Source organism: Colossoma macropomum, unplaced genomic scaffold, assembly GCF_904425465.1.
Source record: "Colossoma macropomum unplaced genomic scaffold, Colossoma_macropomum, whole genome shotgun sequence".
Taxonomy (NCBI): domain Eukaryota; kingdom Metazoa; phylum Chordata; class Actinopteri; order Characiformes; family Serrasalmidae; genus Colossoma; species Colossoma macropomum.
The window spans coordinates 20,765,915-20,790,351 of NW_023494787.1; the positions used below are offsets into that span (position 1 = coordinate 20,765,915).

The window sequence follows — 24,437 nt, forward strand, 5'->3', positions numbered from 1 at the left end:
CCCAATATGTTAAGTTCAGTGAATAAACAGTAATTGTGCATTAAATCATGCAGAACTGTGTTATCTGTAGACGATGTGTCCTTATTTTTATTTAGAAAATCAACAAGGCGTGTAAATTAATCAGGGAAACCCAAACTTTTGCATATAACTGTAATGTCACAATACTCGAAAATATTACACTAAATGTATCACGATATTTAGTTTTTCTGGGGTTTGATAAGTTGGAACAGACTAAATGCACCAGTCCAGCCACATTTAAAAAAAAAATTGATCAACAACTATGAGTACAATGATTTTTAATCAACATTCTAAATACTGTGCTGCACTTAATCCACATAAACACAGCTGATTAAGCTCTCGTTATAATGAAACAAGCAGTTGGTCAGTGCATTTTAAGTATTGATGATGTCCACAATATGCTCAGAAAAGAATTTTTGAAGCATCATAATGACAATAACATATGGCAAAGTAGCTGAGGGGTAAATATCGATAACAGAAATTTCATCTCTGAGTTACTTCAGTTACTGAGTTACTTCACATCAGAACTTGCTATTAGTCACAAACAGTTTCATCAACAGGCCATATGGGCACAAGTAAGGTGAAATCAAAAGTCACTTTCCGAAAGAAATAGAATCTTTCCCATTCTTTCATAGGACTGCAGTCCTGACCATGGGTGTGAGTTAATTCAGTGAATGGTGCCATGAGAGATCTGAACAATTTCCTTCATTCAACATTCTGTCTTGTAATTGTGTGGTTCACGGTTTCCAGTCACTTAAATGACTCATGCAGGCCTGAATGGAGATCCCATTGACTACTTTTGTTTCCTCTCATATTCGTAACGTGTGTTTATCCAGCCAGTTATTGCGTAAAACGTTATCAGGTGATCACACAGCTGAACAGAACGCAAGGTTCTGGACAACAACTTCCGTCAAGTTAATTTTTAAGATAATAATAACTCTCATTTGTGGTCACTGTAACACAGTGAGACATCACCAGACTGTCAACGGGCGTTTTGCGTAAATATGACGTCACATCGCCTCCGGGTAGCCCCTCCCTTTCACTTTTCAGCCAAGAAACCGGTGTCGGTTCATTTTCGATTCGGTTTACTCAACCGATTCTTTTCAACGTTCTGTTTCAACGAATCGAACATCTGATTCAATGAATCACAAGTTAAGCCAACTTCATTCTCAGCTCATCAGGCCATCCATATAGACAGAGCGTCTGGTGTCCGCTTATTCTACTCACTAATGGAGGCAGACTTGTCTTTCCAAGCACAGTACTGAGATGCACAAAGCACATACGAGGAACATGAAGCAAGAGCAGCATATAGACGTATAAATCAAATAGGTTGCTCTTAACGTGTAGTCATGTAGTATGGGCGTTTATAATTTTAAAGGGTTAGAGCTTTAAATTGCTTGAATTTTATTATTCAGCTGAGAATTTATAGGCTCTGGCTACAAAAACGTCCGATTCATTTGGGAAGTGTTATTGAAAAGATCCGATTCCGAACAAAGATTCATTCACGAGTCCGGAGGTCGCTACGAGAAACTCTCTTTTTCACTAAGTGTGAAGAGGAAGGAGAGGAGAGCACTCACAGCGGTTACTACTCCGATCCACTTTCTCCGGGGTTTGTCACGGGATTTCAATGTTCAGCCTGTTCTTTGTAAGTAGCGGCACTTCGCGACTTCCAAACTATGACCAAAAAGCTGTTAATCAGGTTTATTCCTGTTAACGGCAGTGCCGTAGGAGTCTTTGTGGCTAGCGCACAGTTCCTGCTAGCCGGCCAGCCAAAGTGTTGGGCAGCCAAGTTAGCATAGCTTAGCAAGCTAACGCTGAAATGTGGCAGCCATTTGCGAGCACGACACGTTTCAAAAGGAACAGATATAATCTAGCTATCTGGCTAAACATTTTTACGGAATGCCCACCGTCGCTTGTTATATGTGAAATGACAATTTTGTCTTTTATGTTAAACTTCACAGGAGGACATGAGTAGCGAAAAGAGTTGCTGTCTGTCTCGTTTAGTTAAAGAATGTCAAAGCTAACTGGCTAACCTGCCGAGCAACAAAACACTAACCATGCGTTCCACCGTTAGCTAGCAAAAAAGCCAGAGCCGCTCGCTTGTGAAATTACACGATGGCTTATCTAGCAGTCATTTCTAAATGTTTAACTCGGGTGTTAGCTGTGTTGTATTTTGTCTTCTAACTGTCGCGTTTTTCGAGGTTAAGAGAGCTAAGCTGTCCATTTAAGAGACGCTGGCATCGCAGCAGCCGGTTTAAGTGTGGTCTCCTCTGGCTCACCAGCCTTGTTTCCTAACCATGTTAGGCCTGTCTGCTTCGCTCTAATCAGTTTACCACGATTTAACTGTTTTCAGCATTTGGTGTTAGCAGTGGGGTGACTCCAGGCAGCAGTCCTTATAGCTGGCTTTTAAATGCTACAGTTAAGTATCGTCGCCTGGCACTTGTTTAAATTGCCAAGCAGTCAGTCGGCGCCCAGTTAGAAGAAGCTAACGTTAACCTACACTTGTGGTCAAACATCATGTCTCCTTTCTCGACTTGCAATTCTGTGAGACGCCCTAGTTATGTAGTTAGTAACACCCAAGAGCGCTTCATTTCGTTGTCTTTTATCTGCGAAAACATGAGCTGTGACAAGAGTACAGGGCATGTCCGGGCATTGTTACTGTTAGGGATGCACGATGATATTAGGGTCATACCAGTATCGACAAACAATTCAAAATCAGCGGGCAGATGTTTAGGTGTGATCGATATTTCAGACCAATATTTAATGATGTATTTATTGTGCTTCAGAATATCAGAATGTTTAGATGCTACTGAGGCTGCTCTGCCAAAATGTCTACTTTCAGCGTACAGCATTTGTAACCCCCTACGTTTAAATGTAATGTTTCTCTATAATGCTAATCCAGGTGGATCTAGCCCTAATACTTGGATTTTCTAAATAGTTATGTATCAGCATGGACAGCTATGTATGTGAAAAATATAAGATATCAACATCAACCCAGAATCCCCATATTGTTTCGTCTGCAGTTACTATCAATGAAGAGTTAAATTTTTATAGACTTGAAGTGTTTTTTCAGTGCTACCAGCTCCACCGTTGTGTTAGCTGTAAAGGGCTGATTTAATGAGTAATAATTTGAATTTGGTAGTTGGTAGTGAACCTTCTCTGACACAATTTAGCTTTTATGATGTGCCATAACATTTATCATCAGTTGATAAGATCTTGTTATGTTCTTGTGTTGATAAAGTACGTGTGTTGTAGAGTGCTAGAAGTATTCACTTGCTTTTAGTTTCCTTCAAAAAGAAGTTTTTTATTGTTATAATGAAATTAGTTTTTTCTATTTCTGGAGATAAAGCACACAGTTTTCTGAGGGTTGAGTCATTGGGATTGTATTGGGAATTGGGCAAGTGCGTATTCTTGTGTGAGTCAGATATTTGGGTGATCTATGTGTGTGTGTGCATATGTAATCATTCTCTTACATGTTATGTAGCTAAAGAGATGTTTTGTACTACATGTTTTATTTTATATTCATTTTTCTAAGCAACTAATTAAGTCACTTAACACACATTGTATTAAAACTAATGGACACCCGCCTGATTTTTCCTTTTCTTTTCCTCTAGGGATTCAGTATGGTGTGTGCCTAATAAAGAGCTGTTTCTTTTACCATTTTTGTTTTTTTAAAGCTAGTCTGGTCAGCTTTTGGTTGGTTGGATTAAGGATAGACATTGAATATGCTCTTGTATCCGTTATGGTAGAATTGGAAGGAGAACTAGAAGACATAACTGAGTAGGACACAGTGGTTATCTGCTTTAAAATGGTATTCTTGTCAGTGATGTTTTTGCTCTTCTTCTGACTGTGTACAACGAGAGGTTAATTGGCAACATGCTCATTACCCATATTCACAAACATTCACTATTCAGTCAGTGCCAGACTGAATCCGTGGAACAGAATATATTAAATTGTAACACGGAAGCAGCCACAGTGTTTTAACTCTAAGTATCATAACAGTGATTTAAATTAGACCAACTATGTTCTGAGAAGTGAGAGTTACAACATTAATTATTTTTGTTTCATATAAAACTTCATAGATCATTTACTCATGCAGATGACATTCAGCAGGATCAGAGAGATGCCTCTATGTCAAATCCTTGGAGCTACTTTTGTTTAAAAAAAGTTAAGCACGTCGTCGACATTGAAAATAAATTTTCTGAGGTTTCCATTAGCACACGATTTTGTAACTGTGGTTCCAGTTTACACTAATTCCTCCCCTGGTTTTGTTTTCTGGCTAGGTCAGCAGTATTAATAGCATCATCATTCCTGAATACCAGCGAATCAATTTTATCATTTAACTAAACGTATCTACGTAATAAAATGTTTTGCACCGATTTTATCTTATCTGACTTTACACAGACTGGAGAAATTTGATTCTCTGCCTCTTTCCTTATCCAGTATATGCTGAGAGGACATGGAGCAATGATTTAATTGTTCTAACATGTTTGTGCTGCTTTCATCCGCAAGCTAAAGTTATCTGTGACACTGTATGTCCCTGTTAAAGTTTGTAACAGTAGTGGCAACTGCATCTTTACAGGAAGTGGCCAAGTTTGTGGCAACATATGCAAACGTCTGCTGTCTTATAAGGCAGGTTTGCACTGACATCTAAACTACTCAGTATCTTGTTTATCTCATAAATGTTTTGTTTCTAAATTGATGGTGTTCATAATAATAATTATTTGTTTTGGTCTTGATTGTTACAGTGTTCAATTATAATCCCAAGATCTGGCTGGTTTCCTAGTCGAATTGTATTTTCCTGCATGTCAGAGAAAGTAGAGGAGTCAACGATACTGAGACACTTGACTCTGACTCATTTGACCCCTCCTAAAAGACTTTTTTTTTTTTTATAGTTTGGACTGTGATCACCTGCTGTATCTGGTCTCCGTAGCATAAAACATCTTGGGGGTGTTATACTGGTAGTCGTCACTGGCACACACTAGTTCTTATCTGAAGATTATGAAGACTTTTAAACATGTTGGGTGAATGCCTACATTAATGCAACAAATTATACCTAGCATAGATAAGCTTGTTCTAGAAATGTGGCTGCGCTGTTTAAACACGCATTCAATGCTGCAGGAAGAAATCGTGCTTGTGCAAAACCTGCCTCTGTTACATTATACATTTTTTGACATCCTCAAACCATTTTGAAACAGCTTCAGGTGAAATGGCTTCAGAGAAGAAGGCATCACACTAAGCTGAGCACCTTCAAACCTTCAAACACATTCACAGTTCCATTCTTTCTTAGTAGATTACTATTTCACAGTTTTGTGGCCAAATTAATGGTGACGACATACAACCATAACTTCTACAGAACTGCACTTTTATGTTCTTATATTTGACAAAGATTAAAGTTCTACTCACATGCTATCAGTCTGCTTGTCCAATGCAGTGTAAGGGATTGTCACAAAGGTAAACCTTAAACCTAGTTAACCGTTTACCTCAGTTAAGTGGTTACCCTGTTGCCACGTCCTTAGAAATACACTGTGTAGGGCAGAGGTCTTCAAATCCGGACCTTGAATCCAGTTTCCATTCCGGGATTTTGTAATCACTGGTAGGAATGACACAAGATGGAAAATCAGTAACATTAACATTTCTGTTAACTGCCAGAGCATAGAACATCCAAGTACAGAAACTAGTTCAGTCTCTGTATTTGAAAACCTAAGATGTAGGATGGGGTTCCTTTGGTATAAGAACAGAAAGTGGAGCAAAACTGTCCAATTAACGCAATTTCTGTCAGGTTTTGCAGGACATTCTTTTAGTGTACCAGTACTCAGGAACCATGGGTCATTAACTTTATTAATAACTTCATCAAATCACCAAATACAAATATTCCTATGTCATTAGGAAACTTAGTATTGTATTTCCATAGCTAAGCTGATGACATGCAATTATTAATTTCCATTATTTTTTATAGTCAAGACTTTGTTCACAGGCTTATCAGCTGAGTGTCTGATATGTCTCAGTGGATGTCACAAAATTTGCATTTGTTACAGGCAGTGTTGATTACTGTAATGCTCTTTTTATCAGGCTTCCTAAGAAAACAGTACGTCCTCTACAACTCGTACAAAATGCGGCAGCACGGATCCTAACAAAAAACAAAAAAGAGAGCTGATATCACCCGTTTTGCAAGAACTGCACTGGCTACCTGTATCTTATACGATAATTTTTAAAGTTTTGCTAATAGTTTTTTAAGGCTCTGAATGGCCTAGCACCTGCTTACCTCACAGAACGTCTGTCGGTTTATGTTCCAGCATGTGATCTTATATCTGCAGATTCCGGCTTTCTGCAAATACCTTTAGTAAAATACAGAAAGCAGGAGGAGATTCGAGAGACCTCTTTCAGTTACTGTGCTTCTAAACTGTGGAATTCCAACCTTTATTAGACAGTCAAGCTCAGTGAACACAAACATTTCAAAATGAATCTCTTAACCATACTGTCTATTTAAAATTAAATGTCTCTTTGGTATCTTTTTAAATTGATTTGTGTCATTGGCTTATATAGTTTTAAATTGATACTCATAGTGTCTTCTATTACTGTTAAGCTTTATCAACTGTCTAAAGCTTTGAGCTGTCACCGGGATGAAAAGAGCTCTTTAAATAATTGTCGTCGTCTTCTTCTTCTTCTTCTTCTTCTTCTCTTCAATATGATAATACTTGGATATTTTGATCACCTCTCCCTCAATTTAATAAGTTAAAGAAATGTACAAAGTAGAGGACAAAGCCTACTCTGAACTTTAAGGTCTCGCAAGACCAAATTTGTAATTTTTATTTTTATGTTTTTAATAGATTTAAAGTGGTGCCAGTGTCAACTATATTTGTTGTGATCTCAGGTGATTTATCTTCTCCTTCATTGTTCTTCTTTTGTGATGTCATTTGATATCTCTGCCCCTCTTCTCAAGTTCAAGAGGACTACCATAGGTGACAGACTGTTTTCTTCTGTAAGCTGGAAAAAATTAAGGCTTTATTTTATATGTTTAGACCCTGTCAGTTCATGAGAGCCTTTCCACTGATATTTATGTCCAGATTTCAGTGGTCATTTTCCATCCGTAGTCAGAGGTTCTCTGGAACATAGCAGTCATACTTATTGAGAAGTAAGAATGTCCTGGTCTTCCACCATCACAAAGCAGAATTTGGAGGCTTTTGCTTTCCTTTGCTCTCCCAGTACAGTGACAAGTTTCACATTCAGCCTCCTTAGTAAGTAGATTAATGATGCTGCATGGTGATGCCATTTATTTAGGTATGTAAAGCTGTTTCCTACCAAGTGTGAAATCTTGGCAGGAATTGAGCTATCTATGAGGTCATGGGTTGGTATGGAAGAAGCTGCCATCAGCATGACGTTAGATTTGCCTACTAAAGATATACCAGCTTCCAGGGAATGTTGCTGTTTACATTGTATATATCACTCATGTCACTCATCACCAGGACCTGAGTCTGCAACAGTAGCATGTTCTCATTTCGTTCTTCTGACCTAGTCTCTTGCTTGTTCGAATAAGAAATATTAGTCAGGAGATCAAAATTAGTTGTTTTTAATGCATGTTTTATGGGGAGTAATGAACCCAAAACCAACAGCAGAAAGGACGGTCATCATACCAAAATAAGAACAAAGATTTCTTGAGTCTTACTTGGTCATTAGTAGCTAGGGATGGGTGATATGGCAGAAATATAATACTTATTCACAGTACTTTAAGAAATGTTCACAGTGCATGAGATGCCATATTTGTTTTTTTCTGACATCTAATCAGTTGAAACAGACAAAGAACCAGTAATGGCAAATTAAAAAAACACTTGATAGTATTAAATACACTGTTTATTTTCCAATATTTTACATACTGCTGAAATGTTGCTAAATAGGACTAATTATGCTCTCTTTGTAATGAATCATGCAGTTGGTCAGTGTTCAAGCAGTACTGACGATGTCCACGATATGGTAAGAAAGTTGTATTGTGTAGCATCGTGATGTAATTTGTCATGAATGTTAAATATCATATTGCCCAGATGTAGAAGCAGGGCTCAGAAATGGGTAAGAAAACTGTTGGTTTTCTCCAAGCATAGCCAGTATTTCTGTTCTTGTGTCTAAACCAGTTACAACAAAACAAAAAAACTTGTTAATTCTGTGCCTTTGTTGTAAAAAAAATGTCAGAGGTTATAGACAAATTTGTTGTGGATAGATAAAAGCAAGCTGAAAAACTTGTTTTCTAAAGTTGCATTTTTAAGAAAAAAAGTCTCATTATGGCTTTAGAGTTGTCGGCCACTGTGGTGTTTCTGAAAGAAACTTTGTAGACACTGCCATTTGTGCTTCTGCTGTCAGCATGGTTTATCAAGCTGTGCCCAGCAGTTGGCCCTGTGCTTGATAAGTAAGCTTTGCTGCATAAAGGGGATGTTTTGTCATAATGTGTTGATGAAACTACTGACCTTCATGTCATTACCTAGTTTACAAGTGAGTATCGAATTGATTTTCATCGGCCATGAGAAAAATGGCTGTGTGGATGAAGTGGTGAGCTCCTCAGGATTCATGGTGTGGAGACACTAGAGGAATGTAGACGGACATGCCGCTGGAATGTGTGTGGTCTTAGAAACATGTCTTCAGGTGTATTTATAGACCCTTAGTCTATTTTATGCAATTTGATTTCTGGCTATAATCATGCCGTTTTATTTATGGCCATGGTCTAAATTAGTATTGCTGTTGAAACTGGCAACATGGTTGTACAAACTTGCTGATCTAGGCTCATGATCTTCTGGTCTGCCCCCCTCTGTTTTTCTTCTTTTCAGTGGTGTCTGCACACCTCACTTTTTAGTGATGCATGCTAAATCATGCTCATTATTGAGCTTACCACATACTGAATATGGGCATTACACCACTGCCATCCTGTTTTGAACCTGATTCTGTTCTCAGGCTCTTAAGCAGAGCTTTTCAGAGAATGGTACCAATTGTCTTCTTAGTGTTTATGAATACCTGGAATTCAAACTGTCAAGTGCTTCTGTACTTGTTGGCAAACAAAGCAAAGGTCCTCTGCCCACAGTCAGGTTCCTTTAACCTTCTGTGTTGGTTAAACATGTATAAACATGACCTGAAAGTATTTGGTTGGCACAAGAGTCAGCACTTACTGGCTTGATAAAAACTTAAGTATGTTTTTTCCTGTGCTTATTGTTACTTGCATGAAAATTCCTTAATCTCAGTCTTTATGCAGAACATTGTCCAGTTCTCATTTTTAGTCATTAAATTATTGCCGCTTATAGGCACAGAGGGGCCAAGCCTCATTCTCTGTGGTCTGTTGCAAGAGTATCAGGTGACGTATCCTTTAAACTGTCTGCTCCTGGAATGTAGGGGGGGAAAACGATGAGGACCCCTTTTGCAAAAATGGCTACTGCTCTCAAGAGAGTAAGCATCAATTGTTATTTTTTTTAAACCTGTTTATCAAGTGTCTGTGTGGGTACCTGATTTGCTCCAACTTGCCTTTTCATTGATACTTGACGCCTGACACAAAATGTTTGTTAAAGCAGCTTGATAATTATTTCAGGTTGTGGATGAATTGCTCATTAAGTGCCCTTTGAATACTTCTGTGAGCTAGTGTAAGAGTGCACTTTGGTAAGGGTATAATTTCTTGTCTGTATTTGGTCACTGGCTGTGGTTCTCTTTTATCGTGCTGGCATTGGACTTTCACCTCTCGAACAGGACCTATCTGAATGGAGAATTGAGGCTTTTGTGACTTGGTGGTGCACAGTCCTAATTTGATAACTGATTATTTTTATAATCAACGCGTCATTTATTTTAAGGCACAATGCCCTTGTTGCACAGTCTCAGTGTTCATATACTGTTCCAGGAGTATTGTTTTGTAGGTTTACAAAGAAATATAGGCACATTGTGGCAGGGATGGTTATAGGGACCTTGGTGCCTCCTGCTGCCACAGCCTCTTCTACAAATTGCAGTTTGACATTGTCACTAAAACGTAAGGTTTTGATTAGTTATGGTTCATTTTTTTTTTATTGTGTACTGAATAAAAATATTATATACACCAGATAAAGACACCATTCCTTCAATGAATTGGACCGATTTAGTAATTTTCTTTTCTGAACGTTCTGTTTGTGTTGACGCCAGAGAAGACAGTAGTATAAAGTAATCACAGCAAGCTAGCTTGACACCATGACTATGCTGTTATATTATAAGCACTTAGTAGTTAATTAGTGAGCAAAGACTGTCAGACACTCACCACCATTGTGTGAGTTGTTGCTTTGTGAATTAGAGATTCACGTCTGCGGTTGTCAAGGCTTAAAGGAACAGTTTGATGAAAAATCAGACCCAGATGTGGTCACTAAGACGTGTTGGGTGTCCAAAATTTGCTTACTTAGTTAAGAACTGGAGCTAACATTGCCAACACTAAAATTTAGTAGTTGCCCAAATCTCTTCCCTAAATACGCTCCAAAAACTTCTCTCGCACAGCATTCAGGTCTTCATAAAGGTTGCAAAGACTTGCTGATGTGATTTAGAGCACAATATGAGTTACCGTGAACTAGAAAATATGAAAAGGCTAGATAATTTACCTGTTCCTAGGGACACTTCAGATACCAATATTGTGACTGAAATTTAAATGCAATTTAAATGGTTTTCTATAAATGAAGCTCCCAGCCCTTTTTCCCCTCGAGATGACCAGTGATTTGAAAAATGCATCTTTCAAATTGCGATTTAGATATTAATAAGAGTAACTGTTCAGCCCTAGTCCAGGGCATCAACAATGTGTATTATCTTCATGCACCCAGCAAATATGTTTATCAGAAAGGTAGATAGAATTGTTCAGAATGTAGACTGTCTTTTAAATCATGCAGTCTGGCTCTATTAGTCCTAGCAGTGTCCCCTGTTCTCTCTGTGAAAGGGAAGAGAGGGAAGGAAATGTTGATAACACGTATGTGTATGTCTATGCTTAAGTTCTGTTGTCACCATGAGTGTGTTTATACTTTAAACTATACACAAATAATAATGGGTAAAGAAGGGTCTAGTTTCCATTTTGCCTAGTGTGCCTTTGTCTACACATAAATTATCAGTGGTTGTGCCCTTCTTTTCAGCTTGATGACTCTGCAGTCAGTGGCAGCAGAAGGGGGGACGCTGTCACCTTGGCCAAAGGAAAAGATCACACAATAAAACAGCTTGTATGTATTGGGTTGTGACAACATTTGTCATGTTGGTCAGGGAGGGGTTTCTCCGAATTGTCTGTGAGTAAGTGTTTTTCCTTTGGGTGTGTTATGTGTACTATATACTAAGCATAGCATGAAGGTGTACTGCCTGAAACACAGTATCACTCGCTATTTATGCTGGAGAAAACTCAAAATTTACACACTAAAATTCTCGAGATTGATCTGTCTGTCTTAGTCTCAACAGGGGTGTATGGGTATGTGAACTGGCAGGGGTCTTATCTCACTCTCTCCTGCATTGTGTTCTCCTTGTCCCCCAGCCCAAGGCCGCTAATCTCACTCACCCTATCCTTAGCCAACTAGAGATAGAGCAGCTTGCCTTAGAGGCTTTCCCCTACAGCTGCAGGCCTGTCATGGGAAGGAGGGAGACCGTGCAGCTGACTCAGATAGTGTGCAAGCTCTGGGTCACTTGCCCAGACACAAGAGTTACAGACAGCCCCATCCCTGCCTCAGATTGCCATTTCAGCCTGCACGCTTGTACAGAGATCACAGCTTTCTTGACATTGTTATTTTTGAGTTTTTGCTTAGTAGAAAACCAGAATTCTCATTATCATTCTGTGTTCCCCTAATCAGCTGCTTCCAGACAGAGCCCTAGTCCTGTGTGTCCTCACGTGCTCCTCTGGCTGATTCCTGGCCCATATCAGCAGTGTGTGTGTGTGTGTGTGCTGGATGTGTTTCGTTGCATGAAGACACAGTGCAACACAGCTCCAGTGCCTTGGCAGGATTTGTAGCTTAAATCGAAGGGATCTGAGGGGGGATTAGCACTCCACAGTGGGCATATTAGCCATTCAAAAGCCCCATAATCCCTCATGTTTCATTGTAGCTAAGGAGCGCCTGGGAGAAGTGGGACAAGGCATTGGGGAGAACAGTCTCAGGTTTCTTTATGCCATTTTTGTTAAAACAAGCTTGCACCAAACATTTGTGAAAGACAGAGCACTGATTTATGTTAATTTATTTGTTTATTAAGGATACAGTTCTGATTTCTTCCCTTTAAGCATGCAAACAAATTTGCCAGTAACACAGAGATGTGCTTCACAACAATGCGTCTAAATGTGAAAGTTCATACTAGCATTGCAAATATGTGTTAGAGACAAAGAGAACCTTTGCTGCTCTAGTTTGAGAGGTGGAAAGTCACGGAACCTAATGGAGGTCTAGCTCTCCTAAGCTCTATCGCCCGTTTGGACTGCTGTGTTCCATGTATTACAAGACAGTGCTGGGAGGAAAAAAGAGGCAAGTAGACAAATTTTTCATTGCATTCTCCTTGGTGAGTGAGTAAGGGAGTGCAAGAGAGAGAAACAAAAATATAAAAGACACAAAGGAGGGGAAGGAACACAAAAAGGAAACTGGCAGTATTACGTACCTAATGACCCCTCCGCTAGTTAACTAGTAGCTGCATTTCACAGAACAGCGAGACACACATGAAACTGTCATTTCTGAGAAAAGTTCCCTTTTTGTTGTCACTTTGTTCACGCGAGATGCAGCTGGTGTGTGCGTGTGGTTGATGCATGAATTTCAAGCGTGTGTGTGTGTGTGTGTGTGGCTGATGCATGAATTACAAGACACAGCAAGAGCCTCCTACTTGTTAGTCTTGGTGCTAGATAAAGAAGCTCACTTCTCACCGGAAGTTTCTGGCTTTTGCTGGTTCTACTGTACATCATCACAGCATTGCATGCATTGTCACTTGTAAAGTCATTTGTCTTTAACCAAGTTTTTTTTTTTTGGAACATAATTTCAGGCTTTGTATAAAAGGTATATAGTCAGCATAAAATATGAACAGGGTTATTAATGTAGCCAGTAAAATGAAAAGAAGTAAAACATACTTTTGCCCTCAAATCCTCAATACAACCGAAGACACAGGACACTTATGGAAGAATCCAGAGAGGTCACTGAGACAATGTTTTCTACCATCATCAACCCTAACCTAATGATGGGGTTTTGTGGCATGGATTCGGATTCTGTCAGTTTCACTGGTGACCATTCTTGAAAACACTTCTTTCATGAGACATTCCATCATTTGTTTATGAAGGTTTTCAGTTATCCACGTCATTGAATTGTCCAACAGTTGTAAGTTGAGGTGACTGGACTTGGTGGTGTATGCCTCATGATGTTTCCTCATTCATCTGAGGGGCTTCATTAGTTTAGTTAAGTGGTGGTAGTATTCCTGGCTTTACACCCTTATTGATTCACACGTGCTATGAAACTTATAAAGGTAACATGACTTGATCAAATGCCACATATAGGGGAATTGTGGGCTGACCGTAATATCTGAATCTTGCTAAATCTAATTCTTTTTGGATTAGCATTACAATATGAGGTAACATTTTATTTATAGAGTATTACAAATGTACTAAAATGAATAAAATAGACTTTTTTTTTTGCACAGTAGCACAGCATCACCTGAACATCATATGGAGTACAATAAATACGTCATATATTGGTTTTAAATGTAGGTTATTGTAGTTTGTGTTCTTTTTTTCATGAAAATTAAACCATTTGTCCAGGTGTTGTTCCAGATATCACACTGTGATGGAGACTTTGGAGTCCCACAGTTAAGGTTGCATAAATTGAAGTTATGGCACTGTGAATTTTTTATTTTTTTTTAACTAGCTACATCTCTGATCAGAAGCAATTACTGGAATGGCTTGCAAATATAGCAGTGTGATTTGCATGAGTTCCCAGAAGAGCCAGGGGAAGTGAGCTGCTTGAATGTTGTCTAAGCAGCTGCAATTGGAGAGCTAAGTTAATACTATCTGTAGGTTTTACTGATAGCTGAATTAATTTGCTTAAAGACAAAGCACTGTGCCATAAATGTATCTGTCTCTCTTAATGCATCTCTGTTGTCCTGTGGGAATAATTCAGGCTCAGTTATCCTTTTTTGAACCATGACTTTTGCAGTTTCCCAGTTAAAAAGATCCCCCCCCCCACTATGGCCTTTGTTGGGTTCTTTGGGTTTGACACAGTCACCCAGCCTGGTGGCTTTCTCTTTGACTGTGTGCCTGTCATTTAGTGGTCTTCAAATAGCTTTTGAATATGCTTTTTCTCCTTTACAGTTCCCTGAAGTCATTTCAAAGATCTTATTTATTGTCTTGAAAGCATGCCCTAATGACAAGGTCCCTGTTTTTGTGTGCAAATTTGTGTCTGTGCATGTGTGCATGGGCTTTTTTTCTGTAGGTGAAAAAAAGTATGTGGCTAAAACAGTTAGGGTTGGGTCGGGGTTTTTTTGGGGGGGGGGGGTTTGAAGCCATCTGCCCTAATCCTCACCTTGTGATTGCCTTTTGACAGTTTTCTCATGAACCAGCTCACTTTCAGATTTCTTTACATATAACAACATCTTTAAGCTTTTTTCCGTATGTTTGTCTTTCTGTTAATCTCTGTTTTTTGTTTTTCTCCAGTCCCTCTGTAAACAAGGAGTATGGCGTATGTTCTAACTTCTTGGCAATAAATGCATTTAGGGGTTCTCACTTTTATCGTCCAGATGCTTGTTGATATTGTCCTGTTTTTGTTGACCAAAGGCACAACTTCTAGCTTGCTTGCTGACTAGCTTTTGCTCTGGTGAGCCAGTGCAAAAATATCCTTTAAATATTAATGTAGCCTAAATAAAGGACTTTGGTTCATTATGTCAGTGTACAATAACTAATTCCATTTTAAGAATATCTTGCCTGCTCCTTAGCCCAGCTGTACCTCACAGCAATATTGTTTTAAGAGGCAGTTCATTTATGCACAAGTGTTATTTTTCCCAGAAGAACAGAAAAAATTTCCAGTGAACGTTTCTGGATTTCAAATATTAAAAAAACAATGTATCTGCTGAAGTTAAACAAAAATGTTTTGTTTACAGTTATAATATTGTAATGAAAATTTCTGTTTCCATAGCCTACACAGACAAACTTTTTGAAGTGTTAAAATGTTGTTCTGCAAAATTTCTTTGTCTAGAAATGTAGCTAATGATCTAGGAATTATCAGGATTTGAATTACCCTGTTTAGGTCCAGAGGTGCAAAATAAATTATAAACTGGACAGTAATGACAGTTCTGATATTTCTTTCTTTTCTCTTGGCAGTGTTTCTGTGTAGATTTGGGCCGCACATTTATGGCGTTTGTGAGTGGAGACTTTTGCCAGGCTCAGCACCTTGCCTTTGAGAACAAGTGAATCATCAGCCCCCTGCGGGACTACGCTACCCAGAAACCCCCCTGACGACTAGCACACTGGGCCTAGTGTGTCTCTCTCTCTCTCATCCCCCTGGGATCACGCGTAGTCCTCTGCTTGAGCGCAAACGAGAACTCCCTTCCTCCCCTGAAGCTTTCTGTCTGTACAGTCAGTCAGAAACACCTCTCCTGAATGGGGTAATCTACAATTGTCTCATTGGATGACTGAAGGGTAGTCCCCTTTTTATTTTATTTTTTTTTTTTTTACGTTTTCATCATCCTGTTTTCATACATCCCTCGAGCACTGTGGATTAGATCATCCTTCTCTTCTTTTTTTAACTTGATTTTTACAACTTCCTGTAGTCCAGTGCCCTCCATCTCACCCATACTCATTTTTTAATTTATTTTTTTTGTACTACAAGTCCTTGCTGAATCTGAGCCAAAGCATTTTTTTTACGGAACAGGAATCATACTTTTTTATTGTAACTGTTTTAAAGCCGTCTCGCCAACATGAACCGCCCTGCCGCTGTTGAAATTTCCTACGAGTGCATGAAGTTCCTCATCACGCATAACCCTACCAACTCTACACTCAACAAGTTCACAGAGGTACGTGTGTGTGTTAAAATGTGATTCTCCTTTAATTTTGTGAGAGATACAGAGAGGTTGTAACCTTTCCTCGTCTGATTTCCTCTTTAGGAGCTGAAGAAATTTAAGGTAAACACACTTGTGCGTGTGTGTGAGGCCACTTATGACAAGGCGCCGGTAGAGAGGGAGGGCATCCAAGTCCTGGTGAGTACTGTTGTATAGATCTCTAGTAGAATAGCTCCTGCACACAGACACAAACCCTCATTCTGCCTCATTCACTTTCTCTGTAGCCCACTCTTACATTGTCCTCAGTTTTGAAGAGAAGCAGATGCCCTCTCTGTTTAAACCTCCGTGAAACAGGAGCGGCAGTGTTCTACCATGCAAAAAGCGATCTCTGACTCATAACTCTCACAACCACTAGTGAGGGTGTAGTACCTTCACAAACAGCTGTTGGTATTTCCTCCCAGTGCGCAAGTCTGTACAAGAATGACAGTAAACAAAGCAAGGAATGCAAGCAGTATCGTAACATACGGCTGTCCTACAGTAAGCCCTTAAGGGAGTTTCTGTGCAGGTGGAGTTAGAACAAAGTAGTTGCAGTACAGTAGTAGAGGGGAAGGGAGTGAAGAAGCCTCAAGAATTCAGAGAAGGCAGTTTTTATGAGCTTTTATGCCAGTGACATGACAGGCCTTTATCATGACACGCGCATAGCTTACAAGTTTTTAAAGTAAGTACCCAAAACATTCCCTTTCCCTACTTGTCTCTGTCTCCACTTGCATATATACATATATCATGGGTTCGTTTCGATATAACAGCTCAATTTTAAAGAAATAATGTTTTTATTAGTTATATCAAATGTACTGTGGGGGGGGATTTCTCTAGCAGTTATTTATGTATTATGGTATAGCCTGAGATAGTACAGAACTGATGTAACATGACAGTACTTGAATATGTGCTCCTTGAACATTGTTGATAGTGATGCGTTATTGCTGTTTTCTTTCTCCCCTCTGAGGCGAAGGAACACTGAAAACAAAAGCTAGTATGGTTAGATTTTTTCGCAAAAAAACAGGCCTGTCACAGTTATTACATAATCGCGTTATTGCAGTAATTTAATCTGATTACAGTTATTTAAGCTGATCACACTTGTTAGTTTTCAGAATCATGTTTATGTTACATCAAACAGAATGTGAATTTGCTGTGTGAAGTAGAGACATAATCAGCTGTGTTGGGGGAAATGCTTGTAGATGAAAGAAATCGGAAAATGGATTTATTGAGGCATGTGAAGGGCCATACAAAAGTATAACAATAAAGATAATTAAACTGTTAATCAAAATTATTTATATAGCAATTAATTTTCAGCTAACATATGATCGTGACAGGCCTACTAAAAACTTTAAAATACTAAATCAGAATTTACACAATAATCTGAGGGTATGATATTAAATCATTTTCATGCCTGTAGTTGTACCGTTTTGAAACTGTTTTGAAACTGAAACTGAATGCAGTTATGTGGAAGCCAATGGGTGCCTCTTTTAAGTGTCCATTTCATAAAAATATTAAATATTAAAAAAAACAGGAAAAAAAGGGAGTAAATAAAAAAGATTATTCCTTTAAGGAGCAAATTTCAGACTGTCACTTGTTTTAATCCTAGAAACATTTGTCCCAGCCCTCCATAGCACCTTTTTTCCTGGAAGTGCTGTTTGGTCGTGGTCCAGCTAGAATTATTTAGGAATTAAAAAGAAAGGAATGTGCTGGAAAAGGAATAAAGGCATTGCTTCCTGGAAGCTAAAGCAGAGAGCAGAGTGTCCTGGAACAGTTAAGGAACTATAAACAGGTTAGGAAAATCCCCACACTCCAGGTGACATGAGGCTTATGTCATTTGGCTATTTGTTCACTAGAAAGACAAATATTGCATCTCTCTAGTGCAGCACACTTGCTTATGAGTATAATTGTAGGCGTATGTTTAGGGCTAGTTATTTTTTAGATTTATGTTGTATAGTCAGAACCTCTTGATCAAACAAGGAAATGATGGTGATATGAAAGTGGGTTGTATACATAAAAATGGGAGAGAGGAAAGTACTGTTCAGATTGAATTACTTGAATATGGGCTGGTGGGTTAAAGTAATTATTACTGGTGTTAGTGATTTTAATCCCATCAGAATCCACCATGTCAGTAATTTTTAGGCACTGCATGCTGCCACATCTGTAAATATCCAGAGTCTTTTATCTACTACAAAACATGGCAATTCACACAGGTTTAGTAATTTCTATGTCAGTAAATATCCCATTGTGTCCTGCACAGTTTTTTCTAGCATGGAGGCACAGAAGTATTTAGTTTTATTCTCTGCAGTCCAACTCAATCTGATATTACCTAAAGTGTACGACAGCGAACATTAAAACGTGTAGAATAATAGGTTTGATTTTATGTGGTGAGGTTGACTGTTCTCTGATGATAGTGCTTCTGACCCAGCGTGTTCACTTATGACCGCTAGGTAGATGGTTAGGGTAAGTGAAATTAATATTAAATTTAAAGTTTAAACATATTTTCTACTTGTGAGTAGCTGAACGTATTGCACATGGAGCTTTTTGGTGTGTCAGCAATGAGCAAATCAAGAAGCCACTCACATCTCTGTAATTTACAATGAGATTTCTTATCCTGTGCACATTGTTCATAAACATAGACATCCTGTGGTAAAATGACAACCGACCTCGCCCTGTAAAACTAATCCCATCCGAATTGCACTTTTGGGGGCTTCTGGGGGCACGCACTTCTGTGTGTGTGAGCATAAGAGTACAGTGAAAAGGAGAGACCAAGTGTGAAGTAGAGAGACCGAACCTGTTTTAGCCAGCAGCGAGCCTGAGCAGAGACACACGGCTGCAGAGACACACGGCTGCCAGCCAATCCCTTTTCTGTTTCTCCACCTCACTCTCTCTTTTTCCTCTTTCATTTCTCTTTATTTCTTTCTTTCTTCCTTTGCTTTCTGTCTTTCTGTAGTGATAATTGACTTCTCTGCTAAGCCCTGGTTAGCGAAGATCTTGACAATGGATTTACCAGAAAACCGTACTACTCCCTCCAGATGACATTAGACTTGTGCGTCATTTCAGTGAACTCGATACCTCCTGCCTCAAAGAGCTTCCCCAGTCTCCTTTCATTCTTCCCTTTTCCCTCTCTCTCGCAGTTCTGTGACTCCCTGTTATCTCTTCATCTCTCTCCTTCTTTCTCTCTGCCTTTCCGTACTGATCTCATCTTTTTAGCCTCACCTTATCTCTTGATCTTTGGGCTCTTTTCTCCTTTTCTTTGTCTCGAACCACCCCTCCTGCATTCTCTCGTCTGTTGCTCTTCTTTGTACAGCTTGGCTGGGAGAAGGCCAGATCTCTGTGGCTAGATGCCCAAGAACAGCTCGTGAGAACTCCATGCTCCTTCACAATGCTTTTCAGTTCAGAGCTGGCCTATGGGCCTTAGTGTCTTTGTGGCTCTGCAGATTACTCTAGTAGGAACCATTCTGCTGCTTAGACTTGCAGTTCATAAATGCCTCAGCTGTATAGCCTTTTCTCAAGGTTCCGCTAGTATTGTTTAACAGAGCGGTAATGGAGGGTCATCGAATTTTAATTTTTTATTTTCTAAAGCCTTCCTCAAAATCTCAGGGCATTCCAATATACGGGGGATGAAAGACTAGTTTGACTTTGCCGAAGTGCATCACGTAAAAGTTAAAACATATATGGAAAGGGTAGCGGGGCATGTAAACATTAGCAACTTTAGCAAGTGCCTTGAACACAATTGTATTTCTACATTAACACAAAGTACTCACCAAGCTACAATGGGTACTTCTTATCTGTTTGTCATGATTTTTAAGCAAACCTTGGTAATAATGGTTTACGGAACGGTACATAGGCCAGTAAATTAATATTATTCGTCAAGCTTTTTTTGCAAGTACATATGTCCTACTGTACAGCCAGCGTTAACTCTTTGGTTCAGTTTTATCTGCCTTCTTTTTTGGTTGGTTATTTTGTTAAAAGTGACACATGATGAGCGGAGCTTTCCACTGATGTTGAACATTTTTCAGCTCGTTTGAGTGGAAACTTGGTTGGTTGAATTATTGGTGCATTTAAGAATGCAGCAGTGAATCCAGAAAGTACTCTCAGCTATTGTTTATAACGCAACCAGAGGTCATTTAACACAGCTATATACACTTCCTCATTAAAGAACAGGGAATAGTGAGAATGGTCTTCTGCAGGGGTATCCAGTCTTATCCACAAAGGGCTGGTGTGGTTGCAGGTTTTCATTCCAACAAAGCAGGAGCTCACATGATCAGTTGCTGAAGTCGGAGACCAACTGATTAAACGAGTTGAATCAGGTGAGCTCCAGCTTGTTTGGAATGAAAACCTACAGCCACACTGGCCCTTTGTGTATAAGATTGGACACCCCTTTCTGTTGTGTACTGTATTCCCTTGAAAAGGTGTACACTGTGAAATATGCACAGAGCCTTACCTTATGTCATTCGGATTTATTTATGTTCTTGCTGTGTACACAGGATTGGCCTTTTGATGATGGAGCTCCACCACCCACCCAGATTGTTGATGATTGGCTAAACCTGTTGAAGACCAAGTTCCGAGATGAACCAGGGTGCTGTATTGCGGTCCACTGTGTGGCGGGCTTGGGCCGGTGAGTGAAACTTTTAGCTTTGCTTTTTAGGACAAATGAAATGGCATCCTCCCTATTTGTGCAAGCCTTATTGGCTCTTTATTTATATTGCTCTTCATACATTAATTGATAGTGATTCGATATGCATGTTTCTGTGTAATTTGTTTCATTACTAGACTCAACAGTGTAGCTTCTGATATATAGTACAAAATGTTATGCTCTAGAGTTGAAAATAAAAATTTTAATTATTTAATCAAGTTGAATTCAAAACAAAAAGTAATTTAATTACTATGACAGAATCTAAGTTTTAATAAATTTCTATTTAAATTGTGATATATTTGTACATTTCTGAATTGTGTTTATCATGGAAAAAACATCAGGCTAAGTAGCCTTGGCCTGCTACTGTTGGCAGCTGTTGGTGCTGCAGACTATTATTGAGTTCTGTGGAATGGCATGAAAGGATCTTTGGTCATTTTTCAGTATGCAGTGCCTGAGTCTGATGTGTTGTGATTATGTACGTGACTGATAAACTGACCAGTAGAAACAGGTGGATCACAACTGTCTATTGGTTGGTATGGTGTAGTGGGTAACACCTTCTACGCTGTGGACTGGAGTTCGATCCCCTGCCTGGGCAAGCACTCTACCCTATACCAGTAAGAGTCCCTGAGCAAGACTCCTAATACTAACTTCACCTACCTGTGTAAACTGGTCAAATGTAAGTCACTCTGGATAAGAGCATCTACCACATGCCAGAAATGTAAATGTTTTATAGGGCTACCCTAAACAATTTAATCACATTGGTATTAGTTTCTCTATTTAGTATCTGGAAGCTTTGTCTTTTTGCAAATCACAAAAATAAATGCATTTCATCAGCTAAGGTCTTTAGATAGAACTGTTAGTGGCAATATAAGGGAGATGTTAAAAATAAATAATTTATAGCTGGCTTAGTTGAATGCATCATAAGTTCATGCCAGGCATCAACTCACCTTAGAACGCAACAAACTCCAACACTTTCCACATGGCCATTGATTCTCAAAGAGCCAAGATGTCTCACGAGAAATCGCATCTGCGGGAGCACATGGGAGCACTGGGCAAAAAATGCTCATTGCAGATTGCTCATTGCAGGGGGGAAGACTTGCATTTTAATAGATGCAAGAGACACGTCTGTCATATCCATCCTATCAGATAGATGAGTAAAAATGCTTTAAATCTTATTTTTTAAGGGTAATTTTAAGAACCAGCTTTCAGCTATTTTTTCTTTTCAAAAACAAATTACAGATGTAGAAATTTTCAGCCTTATCTCGACAGTTTATATAAACTCTAAGCATATCAAAGTTTGACAATGAACCTTGGAAAACCCAGGACATGCTTTTGAATGTTTTTGCAACAGTGATTAGCTTGCATTGTTGTATTCTAATACACAGCAGTAAATGTGCCAAAATGCATTCCATGAATATGAATAACCACATTCTATGAACATGAATAGGCACGTTCCATGAGCAAGGATTAAAGATTGATTGATTTCTTTTGGCTACTTGTACTCGGCACTAGTTCACTGTTCAACAGTTTCTTTCTTCCTTTCTTAGAGCACCTGTACTGGTTGCCTTGGCCTTGATCGAGAGTGGGATGAAGTACGAGGACGCTGTGCAGTTTATACGACAGTACGTAGTACACATGCACAAATTGAACAATTTGAATTGTACCTCTCTGTCTCAGGTTCATATCTCACTCAGTGCCTGTTTTGTTTTTAGGAAGAGACGTGGAGCCTTCAACTCCAAACAGCTTCTTTACCTCGAAAAATACAGACCTAAGATGCGTCTGCGGTTCAAGGATGCCAACGGTCCCAACTGCTGCATCCAGTAAAATGTTAAGTTGTACACAACTAGTGGGAAATTCGCTTAGGGGAGAAAGTACAAGCTGTGGGTAATTATTGTGATGATTTATACTGAGTCATGGCTAATCGATCACAGATGTAATGAGTGAAAGTTAATCTGTGGATTCACCAGCTGTATGAATGAAAGAGGTCAAAGCACACAGACGTGCCTGCCTTCTGGTTACCAGTGTACCAGTCACAGGCTACAATAAACAGAAGCCCCTCCTGATTTTCCCAATTGCCCAATCTTGGGTTAGCTTCTTACTTTTAATTATTTTGAAATGAATTATTTCAACTATGGTGAAAAGATTTACAATTGTGAAATACTGATGATTTTGATTATGATAAACATTAGTGTTATAATTGGAAAAGACAATACACATGACTTAAAAAAAAAAATCACAAGGCAGTGTTTTATTAAAACAACAACTCAAGTTGTTCAGAGGAACCAGAACGTTCCTTTGAAATGCAGTGCTGTTCTCCCCCTTCCTTGAAGTCACTTTTAATTTAGGGTCAGACTGGGTTTTAAATGTCGACTGTATTTATTCACTATAATTAGTGTGTCTTGTCAGGAGGATGGTTGGTGCCAGGACACTTTTCTTTCTTTCTTTTCCTTATGGAGCCATGTTATTTTCCCTTTGTTTTCTGAATCTCTGGGGAGTGCAATATTCAGTCCAGCTTAGAAAGTAGTCATCTTTAGGACCGTCCTACATACACGCACGCATGCACACACAGAAAGGAGAATGCGTGGCTAGTTTTAGGTACTTCTCACTCATCATGTCTTCTCACTTCTTGCAAGTGGGTCAGTAAAAGCCTTTGCTGTTGGCCAGACTGCCAGTACATTTATACACACAAACTTGTTCAGCTCATAGGCACACTCAAGGAAGAGAAAGGTGGGAGACTGAAATTGTTTTTTTTTGTTTGTTTTTGTTTTTTTGTTTTGTTTTTTGTTTTTTTTTCCCCCTTTTTCTGTTCTAAATCTTTGCCCACATTTTGAAAATAACCCATCTTGGTTTTAAAATGAATAAATAAATTTAAATGAACTGCCTTCTATGTTTCCTTGAGCCAAGAGTATTGAGTTTTTCTGTTCAGTTCCAAAATAATATCCCACAGGCAAATAACAAAAACGGATTCTTATATCCTCATATTGTATCACAGCTTCTGGTTTGATTTAATGTTTGAGGTGCTACTAAACTGAAATGCAAAGACTTTACAGATCAAATTTAAATTCTGTATGCCATATGCAGAAAGGGTCATACGTAGTGGTAATAACACCATGAATAAGTGAGAGCTGTTTATGCTGAGAGCCCATGGATTCTCAATTCAAAAGGAATGGACAAAAAATATCAGCATAGATGATAAGGAACAGTCTTTCATTTGTTGCTTTGTTTTCTGTACTTGTGAGTGGCAGACTGCCCACAAGTGGCTTTGGCTGTCAGTCATTACAGTTCATAGCACCATCTGCTGGATTTAATATAGCTGTTTACTGGTCATAGGATTGAGTATATCTCTTGAAAAATGCTTTTTCAAAATCCACTGAAGGTAAAGATATACATTTTGCTTAATGATTTTTAATAATATTTCTATAAATAAATGATTAACCACCTATAGAAATATTTATAGTATATATGTATTAGACATCGATCAGGCATAACATTATGACCACTTGCTTGTTTCTATGCTCATTGTCCATTTTATCAGCTCCACTTACTAGATAGGTGCACTTTATAGTTCTACAATTACAGACTGTAGTCCATCTGTTTCTCTGCATACTTTGTTAGCCCCCTTTTACCCTGTTCTTCAGTGGTCAGGACCCCTGTGGACCTTCACAGAGCAGGTACTATTTGGGTGGTGGATCATTCTCAGCACTGCAGTAACACTGATGTGGTGGTGTGTTAGTGTGTGTTGCGCTGGTCTGAGTGGATCAGACACAGCAGTGTCACTGCTGGACTG

The 24,437-nt window shown here is 38.9% G+C and overlaps 1 protein-coding gene across 1 annotated transcript; it reads left to right on the forward strand.

The window, feature by feature from the left end:
- The first annotated feature begins 1,531 nt into the window (after positions 1-1,531).
- Positions 1,532-23,400, forward strand: ptp4a2b (protein tyrosine phosphatase 4A2b). Its single transcript, XM_036566380.1, has 6 exons — positions 1,532-1,663; positions 15,302-15,993; positions 16,084-16,176; positions 20,502-20,632; positions 22,198-22,272; positions 22,363-23,400. The coding sequence occupies exons 2-6, from the start codon at positions 15,898-15,900 to the stop codon at positions 22,472-22,474; spliced, it is 507 nt and encodes a 168-aa protein (XP_036422273.1). The 5' UTR covers positions 1,532-1,663; positions 15,302-15,897; the 3' UTR covers positions 22,475-23,400.
- Positions 23,401-24,437: the final 1,037 nt, after the last annotated feature.

What these genes read in the sequence shown, in the direction of transcription:
- ptp4a2b (XM_036566380.1), top strand. Translation starts at nt 15,898, where the DNA reads ATGAACCGCCCTGCCGCTGTTGAAATTTCCTACGAGTGCATGAAGTTC. An exon ending in CACTCAACAAGTTCACAGAG is followed by an intron (nt 15,994 to 16,083) that starts GTACGTGTGTGT and finishes TTTCCTCTTTAG; the next exon opens with GAGCTGAAGAAATTTAAGGT. An exon ending in TGTGTGGCGGGCTTGGGCCG is followed by an intron (nt 20,633 to 22,197) that starts GTGAGTGAAACT and finishes TTCCTTTCTTAG; the next exon opens with AGCACCTGTACTGGTTGCCT.